The 12970-nt window shown below is 35.1% G+C and overlaps 1 protein-coding gene across 1 annotated transcript; it reads left to right on the forward strand.

Moving 5' to 3' along the window:
• The first annotated feature begins 5497 nt into the window (after positions 1-5497).
• On the forward strand, positions 5498-6691 carry LOC107492582 (uncharacterized). The gene is made up of 2 exons (XM_016113620.1): positions 5498-5516; positions 5721-6691. The coding sequence occupies exons 1-2, from the start codon at positions 5498-5500 to the stop codon at positions 6689-6691; spliced, it is 990 nt and encodes a 329-aa protein (XP_015969106.1).
• The last annotated feature ends 6279 nt before the right edge of the window (positions 6692-12970 follow it).

The following is a 12970-nucleotide window of genomic DNA, read 5'->3' on the forward strand; positions in this document are numbered from 1 at the left end:
TTTAATATTAGTTAAATTTTTTTAATTTTAAATCTTAATATTAAAAATATTTTTAAGTAATATTATTTGAAAATAATTAAAAATAATAATAATTTAATATTTAAATATTTATGCAAAGGTACCTTTTAATTTACCAATTATATTTGAATACAACAATACAAAATATTTTTTATTTACTTTGTTCTATTTAAACATCTTTTTTCTAAATTTTAAAAAATTAATAAGATAAAAATTATAGCTTAAAAAATAATTTTTTATTTTGTATACTTCTACTTTTATATAAATAAATTTATCAAATATACTAAAAAATAAAAATAAAATTTTTAATTAAAAAAACTCTCTTCTTGATGAGTACATCATTCCTACTCACCAAACATCATTGATAAAGATATTTCTAAAGATAGAATAAGAGATGAATGAGTAGCATATATAGATAGGGATCAGATTGTGGAAGTAAGTGGGAATCTTGAAGCTTAAGGTCATTCATGTCTGTACAAAATTAGAAGCAATGCAGCATCACATAGTGCACAAAGCTGACGAATAACAGCAATAACATCATTTTCTTTATTCTATTCAAAACTTATTGATGGAAAAAAAAATATGTTGTATCTAAATAAGTTCCACTACTGGACACTGCTATATGCCTATATATTATTTTTGTTTATCCTTCTCACTTTGATTGCATTGGAATATAATTATGTGATTAGTTTAACTGTTAATAAAAGAATAACAAATCATAATTATAGATGTATGTACTCTAAAAATATTTATTAAAAATAAATTATTAAAAGAACAAGCTAAGTTTTATTAGTATTTTTAATAATGCATTAAAAAATCTCAAAGTTTTTATTATTGTCTTTTTATCAACAATCAAATTATACAACAGTTTATTTTTGAGTCTACTCTTTGATAATACAAATAAATTAGGTAAAAATTTATGTTCTTCATGTAAAGTTGGTAGTTAAAAATTATTAAATAATAATTCTCACGGACTTAATAACTTTAGATGAATACAACTATATATACTGAATATTCGTGATAAATTAAATTGAACAATATACCATCATGTATTACACGTGCGTCTACAGACGTTTCCATTTGCATAATGTTATCTAACTTTTAATGAATAATAATAATAATATTTGCGAGGATTTGGTGGGTCCAATGAGTCTCTAAATGACTTGAATCTAGCTACCTTCGTTTCTCATACTATTTATTTGGTGGCACTTTGTGTCCCATGCATGCATGTTTACTAAGCTAGAGTTAATTTAATGTCCATGTTCTTCTGGTAAACATTAACTGTTAATTCTCTCTCTATAAAAAAAGATAATGCTAACTCCAAAAGATACATCAAATTTTGGTGGTATAAGTGGAAACACCCGAAGCTTCCGGGTTCAAACTTTAAATCAATATATGTTAGTTCAATGAATCTTTTTCGGACACGTTATTTGATCAGATCATCAAAGTATAGTAATAGTTATTATTCTTTCAAACTCATATAATATAAAAATAAATATATATTATATAGTTTATCACTTTATCCTCAATGCTATTCCAAGAACTTTTAGCCTTTATCCAAAAAGAGATGAGGTAGGATATGTTTAATTATCTTAATAGTTTAATTTCTTTGTTTGGAACGTTTTTAATTATTACACTAACTGATGATATTATTTGGACACTTTTCAAAAATAATCATCACAACAATTAATCTAAGTGGGATAACCCCTAATGTCCACTATAAAGACCAGATTTGGCTGCACAAGTTTTTGGTTAGAAGACTCAAATTTGATTATCAAATTTTCGCCACATCTTATACATAGTTATCCAAAATTTAATTATTAATAGATAACAATAAACGGTCAATGCTGAAATCATTTCATGGCCACGCCCGTCAACGGACCAAATAAAAGGTGAACAAGGCAAAGCCATTTTTGCATCAAACTTATCTCATTGGATTTAATATTATTTCAAAAGAGAAATTAGGAATACCTCGTAGTCTTAGAACACTGAATTATAACATTGAAATATGAGATTACAATAGATCTTTTGTTTCGGATTCACATCTTAATTACAAGAATATATTATATATGTAAGGACGTACTTACAGGACTCCAATGCTCAAATGTAATAGTCTAAAAGATATAAAAATTTGAGATAAATAACAATATAACATATCTAAAACATATGTTATAATCTTTTTTACATAAATAAATTAAAGAGATCTTAAAATTACATGTTTTTTCTAAATTAAATTTAGAGACGCAAATCTCATCTTTTATTATTAAGTAAAGTATTATTTTAGTCTTTTATGTTTGGACTAAATCTTAATCTAATTCTTAACGTTTTAAATGTTATATTTCTGTCATAAATTTTTTTTAAACAGGTTTAATATAATTCTATCGTTAAATTTGACACTAATATATAGTTAACCGAATGAGTGACGTGGATATTAATAATGTTACTTGACTTGTTAAGTCATATCTTTTTTAATATGTTAAAAGTATGACCAAAACTTTCTTATAACACTTCTCTTTAATTTCTTTTTTGTACAAAACTCTAAATCCGAACAATTAATTATCAATGTTTCAAAATAAAAAAATTATATTAATAATTGTTGGTGAATCAATTTTACTTGCATACTGAAATCGAATGCTATTGACTTTTCAATATGCAAACTGTTTGTATTAAGGGTGTGCATGGGTCGGGTGAAATCGGGTTTGATGTGACCAAAATCCGGCCTGAAATATATACCGGGCCTATTTGTTAGACCCGAACCCAACTCTAAATCCGATGAAACCTACACACTTTCGGGTCACAATTATATTGGATGAAAACCGGACCGTTAACATTACATTCCCTTGATACCTTCTTGTAAGCTAATATGTGAAAATATCCAAATTTTCAAAACTCTAACCATTATTTGACATGATAAAATTCACTTAGAAAAATATAACAAGAACCAACCCTTCTCCAAAATTAAAGCATAGCCACAATTAATACTAATATTGTCTAATAGCACCAAATATTTAAGTCAATACAAATAACATAATATTATGCATTAGTCTAAAATCTTATGCATTCTAAACATAAAACATTAACTTATAGTCTTATAATGACTAATAACACAAAATATTAAGATTTACGATACTTAAATTTCACATAAGAATAGCCATCATCCATCAATAGCCATTAATGTTGTCAACTTGTTCCTTGTAATGTGGATGTATTAGTGAAACCTATAAAACATGTGAAATTACTCATTAATTGTGTATAATGACTGGGCCGGGTCCGAGTGACCCGAGCTACGCCCCGGTCCCAGTTTTACTCACTTCTTAGATTTCATTTCTTCTCCCCGAGTCACTTCGACCCGGGTCTTCATGGTTTAAAATCCTTCGGATCCGGGCCTAGTTTTTGGGCCGGATCAGGCCGTGCACACTCCTAGTTTATATCAAAGTTAATTGTGAGATAATATTGAATTCGCTTAAAATTTTTTTGGAATTGAAAATTTGAAATAGAACGTTTAAAAATTTTTAAAATTAAAATAAAACATTTAAAATGTTAGAGACCAAATTAAAATTCGACTCAAACATTAGAGACCAAAATAATATTTTATTCTTTATTATTTATATAACTCGTTTCAGGATGTCCAATTTTAAATTTAAATATAAAATTAAACACCATAATCTAGGATAATTTACGTCTAAAACTTGATTTTAGATTGATAGATAATCATCTCAGCCTGCACAACTTTCCATATACACATGAATTGTTATAGCCCAAAAAATGTATAATTTGAAAGCTAAAACACAAGAAATAGGAGGAGATAAATATGTACATACATGTGTATAGTGTTTAAATTAAGGATTTTACTAGGGAATCTGATGGTTATCAATGGCTAAAAGAATGAGGGTTTGAATCTTAGCTATTCTTTCTGTTGAATATTACTTTTTCTTTTTCAAGAAAATTTAGGAGATATTTTTACTTTTGTCTTGTGGTCAACTAAGAGACATTTTCATTTTTGTCTCATGAGTAATAGAAACAGAAAAGTAGAAGGGAAGAAGAAATAACACCTAGATATATCCTGATTCAGCTACATGGTGCAATACACCCTACATCCAATCTCTATCACAACAATGATGGAATTTCACTATCTTTTTTTCAAAGTTACAAACATAAATGCTTTCCTAGGATCTACCCAATCCTATCTGGAACAAATCCAGATTCTAAATCTAATCTGAATTTGACTAGGACTCAAAACCTAACTTTCAACTGCAAAATGCTAACCCAACTTGTAAAGAAATTTCCACAGGATCATGACACAAAACATAAAGATGTACAAAGAAACTCTGAGACATCTTATGGCTTTTTCTCACTATTTTAGCTCACTGCCTTTTATCTCTTATTGGCTTTTTCTTGCAAACCTCACCATATTTGCTTTTTACAATGAGACAGAGACACATCCAAACAGAGAAAAAGAAAATACAAAATAAACTACATTAAGGAGAAGAACTCTAACAGTTTGGGTAGCTATGAGAGTGAACTCTATGCTCTTCACTTACTCACCTTGTTTTCAACCTTTGGTCATTCACCCTTAATATAGAAGAGTGAAGCTTCCAAAGTTGAAGCTTGTTCAACCCTTACACCTTCTTTTTTCTCCAACATCAGAGTAGTATCGGCTTCAACAGAGAGGAGGGAGATGACCGAGGCTGTTGCATGCATGCTCACCTCTTCTCTCTCATCCTTTTTCTTCAAACTGCTTCAATCTTGACCATTGAGCTTGACTTTGGCCCCAAGTTTTGATTCTAACCATTCATGTGCTTTTGACCTAAGATGGCTTCACGTTCTCCATTGTTACTTCTTCCATGCTTGAGACTTTAAAGCTTTCTTCTTCATTCCTTTTTGTACCACAAAAGAGGAAATAAACTTTTGTTGTGCTTTGACCGAGAGAATAGCTACAGTTTGTAGCCTTCTTTTCTTCACTTTGAATTGGCAAAAATCTTTTTGCTTTTCTTCAAAATTTGATCTCTGAACCTTCTATTTTCTTCTTTCTTTTTTTGGATGAACATATGATGTGACTGAAGCAAGAGAGAGGAGAGGGAATAAAGAAATTTTTAGTGGAAGTTTTTAATGGAATTAAATCAAATTGAATTCCAAATTTCAGTTACCAATGCATGAGAGAAAGTGAATGCTTTTTGGGATCACCGTATGGAGCTTGTGGCCTTTGGTTTCTTTCTTTAATTTATCACGGGTTTTGAAGGACTTGGACCTATTTGAATTTCAGCCACTTGATTTTTAAAACATATTGGTATGAGGCAAGTTTTGTTTGGTGATCAAGATGGGCTTTCTTTAAATGGACCATTAGATTCAAATTACATGCAAATGGAATTCGTTTATAAATCGAAACTAATGACTTCGAATTAAATACCCACAATAAATCGAAACAATGAGATTCGATTTTTATTTGCATGTAAATCGAACCAATTCAATTTGATTTATAATGATATGTGGCCTTTTAGGTAAATCGTAGCCAATAGGGTCGATTTAGTATGTATTACACTATGTGATTAAATCGAATGCACCTAATTCGATTTATACATTACTGACGTTTATAAATATGAGCTCAACGTGAAATTTTTACCATAGTGAGATTCACAATGGTTAGTGATGAGAGTTTTATAACTCTTGTGTACTAAGAGGGTCCATTAAAAAAATACGATCAGGTATTAAGTTTACTGATAAGGACCCGCTGAGTATTTTTCTCAAACCTTCGACGAATTTTGCTAAGTTTAAGGATACTATACTCTATAAACTAGGTCTGCTTAGCATCAAACGGGTGGAGAAGTTGTTCTATAGAATCCCGATATCCGTGTTACACGATGATGTGAAGTGTGATTCATTTGTTATTGGTAGTGACAAAGACTTGCAAGTTCTGCACTATTATCGCCGTCAGTTTCCCGAGGTGAGGACTCCAAAACTGTTGGCTAAACTTGTAGATGTGGTATCTAGTTCTGGAGGCTCGAATCGAAATTCTCAATCCTCAGGACATCCAGCCTGCTCTAGTTCCATGGCTGTTGGAGCCTCGTCGGTTGCGTCGGTCATTACACTTGAGGCAGTTTTAGTTGCTTATCCTTTCTTTGCATTCAATCTAAACTACAGTGATGATGCCGGAGTTGGTGAGACTGGACCATTGGGAGAGGTAGCATTTGCGACGCCAGGTTTTTCTACAATGGCCCCGGTCTTCGGAGAGGTTGGAGTATCCGATGGGGTTGAGGATGCACTGTATGATGATGATGATGATGATGATGTGGAGCCCGTCACAATAGCGGATGATAATGACGATGACACTCCACGGCCGACTCCAGCTGTGGGTGGGGGATCATCTAGTTCGGATACTAATCAGTTTTTCCCACACTTCTCAGCTTTGGACTTGGATGCCATGGCACCTCAGGGGGATCCGGGAGTACCTATTGGATTCGGGGATAGAAAGACACAGAATACTGGAGTTGTATATGAATTTCAAGTTGGTCAACAGTTTCAAAATAAAGAAGAAGTCGTGTTAAGCGTGAAGACTTATAGCATTCGCCATGGGGTTGAGTACAAGGTACTGGAATCCAATAATTGCAAGTACTATGGCAAGTGCAAGGAGTTTGGCAGCGGGTGCGCATGGCTCATTCGGGTTAGCCTCCGCTAGCACAGAGGTATTTAGGAGGTAAAACGATACAATGGTCCTCACATTTTTCTAGCCACATCGATATCTAATGATCACAGAAAATTTGATTATCATGTCATATGGGCCTTCATACTGTATGCCCATGGTTAGAGCTAATGCTGCCGTCTCGATCAAGGTACTGCAGAATGCCACGGAGGCACACTTCGAGTTCAGACTGACTTACAGGAGGATTTGGATGGCTAAATGTAAGACCCAGAACCTTCGAAAATTATTACTATGAGTTAATTTCAATTTATATATTCATTAAAAATTTTATTTTTAGAAATTATTTTATTAAAAGTAATTAAATCAAGTTTTGATAATTAAATTGAAAATTTTACTTAATTTTATAATTATTGAATAATTTTATATATTTAAATTATACAACATAACAGTTGTAAAAGAATAAGAATTTCATACGATTTAGTTAAATAATTGAGATTTTGGAATTTAATACTCTAATTTTTATAAACAGAAAATAAATTATATTATTTCTAATTTTACAACTAGAATATTTGATAAAAAGTTGATTAGTAAATTGATAATTAAGTAGTATTTTTAAAGTAATTTTAAGAGAACAAATTAGATTTCAATTTTTTATAATATACTTTAATTTTATTAAAATTGACCAACCCCAATTTATCCAAAATTCTTAATTTCACTTTTGTCCCAAACTAAACCCTAATTCCCAAATTAATCCCCAAAAAACCCTAACCCTTTCTAACCTAACCCTAACCACCGCCAATGTTTCCCTTCTCTGACCAAACTCAATAGCAGCAGTAAAAAAAAGAAAGAAAGAAAGAAATAGTGAGGGTAGAGAGGGGAGAACGGGAAAGCTGAGAAGAAGAGGGGGAAGGAAAGGGGATGGCGCCGGCAGGGATGGGAGCCACCGTCGCTGTTGAGACACTGAGAGAGAGAGAGAGAGAGAAGCCGCCTCGCGTCTTGCTGTCACCGTCGCCCTCATCCCGAATCGCCATCGTCGCCGTCGCGGGAAAGACCGGAGCTTCTGGTAGCCGTCGTCAAAGCAGAGTCGTGGAGAGAAAGAGCCCGCGGGTGAGAGTGCGAGTGTCACACCAGCCACCCTCATCGACGTCTATGCATCGCCACTGCTGATCCTGTCCGGCGATGCCAGCTTCCACCACTGTCGCATCTCTCTTCACTGCTGCCAATGAGAACGCGCCTGAGGAGCAGACTCGCAGAAGGGGGAAGACGGAGGGAGAAGAAGGTGGCGCTGCTCGCGTTGCTGTGCCCAATCGTCGTCCACGGAGCCGCCACTGTCGTTCAGACTATCGGAGACCGTTTCTGAGTTCCTTGCCGCTGGGAGTTACCATCGGAGATACTGCTTTGTCCTAGCGTTCTTCCTGAGTGCGGTAAGTGTTCCTTGTCCGGAACCCTCGAAAATTAAATTTAAAAAAATAGTGCTCTATTGGAGTTTATTAAAGATATTCAGATGTTGGTACCGTAGGGTTGAGTTTCGATATTTGCACGTAGAAATTAAGGTTGCTATTAAACCACCGGGACTTCTGGCCGCTACCGGAGTTGCTGCCGAGTCAGTTCGGGATTGCGGCTGCTTCGTTCTGCTGTTACCGTAAGTATATTTTATTTTGAACTCTCGTTGTTAGTTTTCCATTACATATTATTAAGGTTTTCGTGATATTTATGTTTTATGATTGAGTTATTGGGATTGTCTATCGTGATTAAAGTCGTTTCTGCTATTGCGGAAGTGAGCGAACCTGTGGTTGAAGCTGCAATTGATTTTAGGCCGAGTGAAAGGGTTCTTGTGACGCATTTAGCTTATGGGTTCAACTTTTCGAGGTAGGGTTTTTTTTCTTAAAATCTATTTTATATTACAAAATTGTTATAAATTAATATTGATGTAAAAAGATATGTTTCTGTGATTATATCTGTCTTGTGGATGTGATGGTTTGTTAGACTAAATTATTGGTCGCTTGATTACGTGAGTGGGGTATGGTTGTTGATAAGAAATCGGTTTGAAATGTTATTTACTTGATTATTATGAAAAGTGAATTGTCTTGGTTTTGGAATTTATTTGGTAAAGTAAATGAGTAGATTTTTTGGAAATAATTTGAGATGTGAAGATAAATTGATTCTCGAAGCAGTTTGATTTTTGAGTTAGTCTGATTTTATAAATGATTTAATATTTGAGCTGGTTTGATTTTAAAAAGAGTTTTATTATTGAAATTGGTTCGATTTGAAAATAATTTGATATTGGAAATAGTTGAATTTAGGAAAATGATTGAGATTTAGAAATGGTTGAGAAAAGGTTTGAGAAATGTTTGGATGGGACCCGAAAAAGGGTTTAGAGGAGATGCTGCCGAAATTTTATAAAATTGGAAGTTTTGCTTAAAGTATTATCTAAAAAGATTTGTTTTTAAACATTATATGTTTTACGATTGATTTCTTTATCAAAGAAAGAATTATGTTTTGAATTGGGATTGTTAATGAATGGAATGGAAAGAAGGATGATGAGAATTTTCTTTGAAATATGGTTTTTGAATGAATTTGGAAAACGAGATATGGATTGATGAATGATGATGATGTTGAGAATGTTGAAAATGTTGAGATATGGATTGATAATGTTGAGATATGATCTTTGAATTATTTATATGACTTATGAATTTGAATTATCTGAGACACAAATTTTCCTGGGTAGAAGCAGTGGCTTGCCACCACTTACTCCAAGTTGAGATTCGATACTCTGTTGACCCGACGTCGTAAGGGTGACCGGGCACGTATAAATTCCCGGGAATGGTACCCCCATTGAGCAATTGATATTTGAATATGAGAAAAAGCTATGCATAGACTCATGGGGATGCGCAACGGGGACAGTCTAAGGTTTTCGGACTTGTCGGGTTGGCTGGATAACCGACAGATGAGCTCATCAGCCATAGGACAGGCATGCATCATATGCATTTGTATGCTTTGCTTGGGTTTAAATTCTATTTTGGTTTGCCTAATTGTAAAAACTTTTCTTAACTGCTACCTGAACTATTTGCTGTAACTGCTACCTAAACATGTGCTTTCTTTGTCTGTCTTATCTGTGTTTGTCTTGGTGTGCTACATTTAAGAATGAACTTTGATGTTGAATTGAGGATTGTGTTGATTGATTGCGTGGTTGGTTTTTGATTGAGTTTTTCTTATAAGAAAAGAAATGTTTTGGATTTCTGAAAGGTTAAACATTGTTTCATTAAAAAGGTTTTGAACGATTAGCTATTAGTTTTTAAAAGGATTCATAAGGCAATGATAATCACTGAACTTGAAAACAGTTTTCTTATCAAATATCTTCTTATAAAAATTCTGAAACTTCGTGGTCAGACCGTGTGGTTAGGTTCTCACCCCCTTACAGCTTTACCTTTTTAGGAACCGGATGAAGAAGCATTATGAAGAGTTATACTGCGTTTGGTTTATATGTTGTTGTATTAATTAGATTATTTTCTTCCCTTGTCTTTGTTATTACAATTTTGTAAGAGGGATATGAGTTGTATGTTTTATATGTATATTATATTATAAGATATTATGTAAGAAATCTTGTACATGAATCTATGGCTGCTTGTTTTTTTTCTTAAGATAAAGTATTTATTTTCGGTTTTCAAAGAAATCAGTGATACGGTGTCGAGTCGCAGGCTTCTATTTTAATATTAAGTATATAAAGTAGTGGTAATACTTCTTGCTATCAGAGTGGCGTAGCCGGAAGCGTGAAATTCTGGTAGTGAGTGTGTTACACTAAATAGAACGTCATGGCCCAGATTTACGAAGATTGGGAGGAGTCATACAATGACTTGCCATGATGGGTATTGGGTGTTCAGATCACGATGCCAGGTAGTGTTGCGGTGTTGAAGACGAGTCTTGTGCGGCTTGGTGGGCAGGTGGATGACTCTGCAGCTTATTTCCATAAGCTTTTCTAGAAAATACGGTAGTACACTATTGGTCGCGATTGCACAGAACGACAACTCCAACATCATTCCTATTGCATTTGCACTTGTGGAGGGGGAGAATGCAGAGTTGTGATCATTCTTTCTATCGCACCTGCAATAACATGTGACCCCTCAGCCGGGTATACTTGTCATATCAGATAGGCACAATGGGATATTTACCCATCTTAGTATCATTCTAACGTAACTAACTCGTCCTTTAACCCTTTCTTGTTAAAGGCTATTTTAACCTCTTTCAGTTACACTAAAGGAGGCATGCATTGTTAGTGCGAATACAAGTAATATAGTTCTCATTTAAATAACAATTAAGAAGCTAAATCCTAAAGAAAAATAGACATATACAAAGTTGTACAAATAACATGAAGCATGTGAGAAAGAGGAATAAAATAATTGATGGTAAGTTAAAAAGGAAGGCTACATTGGAAGCTCCTGACACTGGCTGCCGCCTACTGCATATAGGGCTTTTTGCATCCGACACGTGGCTGCAAATTTTGCGCTGAGTTTCAAGGGCAAGGATGCATGGAGGTGGTTAGTAAATTCTGCTTATGCCAAGACTGAAGTCGAGTTCTACTGCTGGTTTGACATTTTCTGTGCCAAAGATCCTGCTATGTGCGACTGGGCTAATCGGATTGACTATGCACATTGGACTTAGCATCGAGACGAAGGTCAGAGATTTGGCCACATAAATACGAATATATATGAGTGTGTAAACCCAATACTAAAGGGTGTGAGGAACCTTCCAGTCTATGCGTTGGTGAAGGCCACTTACGGGAGATTGACGAAGCTATTCGCCTGGAAAGACAGAGAGGCCGAGGCACAGTTAGGAACAGGAAAATTTAGTCAGCATCTGATTAAGGCAATTGAGGAAAATCTGAAGGCCTCAAGGTGTATGACAGAGACAACTCAGATTTTACTATGGCAGAGACCACTCTGACATGGAGTTTTTCACTGGGCACATACAGAGTATCCTTCACTGACCAGACATGTGATTGCTGCTATTTCGAGGCACTTTATTATCCATGTCATCAAGCCTTGACTTGCTATGCATATGCACACCTGACCTGGTCCACCTACGTACACAAGGTGTATCGCCTTAACTCCGTGTTTGATGTTTATCGCCTGGGGTTCACACCTCCGATTCTTGAGGGGTTTTGGCCGCCGTATGATGGTCATACTTGACCCGGCCAAGAGACATGCATCTAAGGGGCGCCTTAGGACCACAAGGATCTGGATTACCATGGACGAGATTGACCTAAACAGGTCCAAGAGATGTGGGCTTTGCAAACTGTCCAGCCACACACGTAAGAGGTGTCCTTAGGGAGGAGTGACCATTGATTCTACATCTGCTAGTAATGTGTAGGGTTGAGGTCATTTATTGTATCATGTTGTCTTTTACCTGGTATTTATTCACCGTTGTATGGTTTATTTTATCGTTACTGTAGTGCGTTTAGGGTTTAATTTAAAGCCATCGTGCCTTGTGTTTTCACGATGTTAATATTATTTTACCAGGGATGCTTTATGTTAAATTTAGTTGTTTGAGCAATTTGTTTCACCGCATATGGACTCATGTTTTACTAAAGATACATCGTATAATATAAAGTAACGAACTCATCTAAAACTGAATACATAACATAATATAGAATACATGTTCTACTAAAGTCCTGTTAATATTTTTTCATGACATAACATAACAACAAACTGAAATACATAACTAGCCGACATACATAACTAAAATTGATTACACAACATGGAATGGGAAAACACATGGAATACATAAAACATGATGCTAAATAATCGCATATCAATCCTGAGAGGGACCTCATCCTCCTCACCGCCCTGTCGCTATAACCATCTCCGTCCTTGGGGACAACCTCTGGTGTGCCAGCCTGTGCTGTGGATGGACTGGGCTGAGATATACTAGGTGCAGCAAACGCAGATGGGGTGTCCCGCCCAATGCAAATGTGTCGTCCACAGGTCCGGAAGGAGGCTCATTCAGGTCCACATCAACCCGAGCCTGGGATCCAACTACCGGAGACCTGCGTCTGTCCAACTCATCCTCTTGCATGATCATGCTGATAAGGAAATGTGACCCACCAAACTCTGCATCAAGGCCCTCATTGCCCATCATCTCGGACAGCATCTAATCTGAGCTAATGTACGTTTGATGCTCATCCAAACTGTCATCACACGTAGGAACCCCGATGAAATAGTCTCCAAATTCGTTCAGTCTTGTAAGATGGTATAGACTGGCCATCTGCAAGTACGAAACGATCCTATCGTCCAATGACATACCGTGTTGGCGTCTCAT

The sequence above is a fragment of the Arachis duranensis genome, chromosome 6 (assembly GCF_000817695.3).
Source record: "Arachis duranensis cultivar V14167 chromosome 6, aradu.V14167.gnm2.J7QH, whole genome shotgun sequence".
Classification (NCBI taxonomy): Eukaryota; Viridiplantae; Streptophyta; class Magnoliopsida; order Fabales; family Fabaceae; genus Arachis; species Arachis duranensis.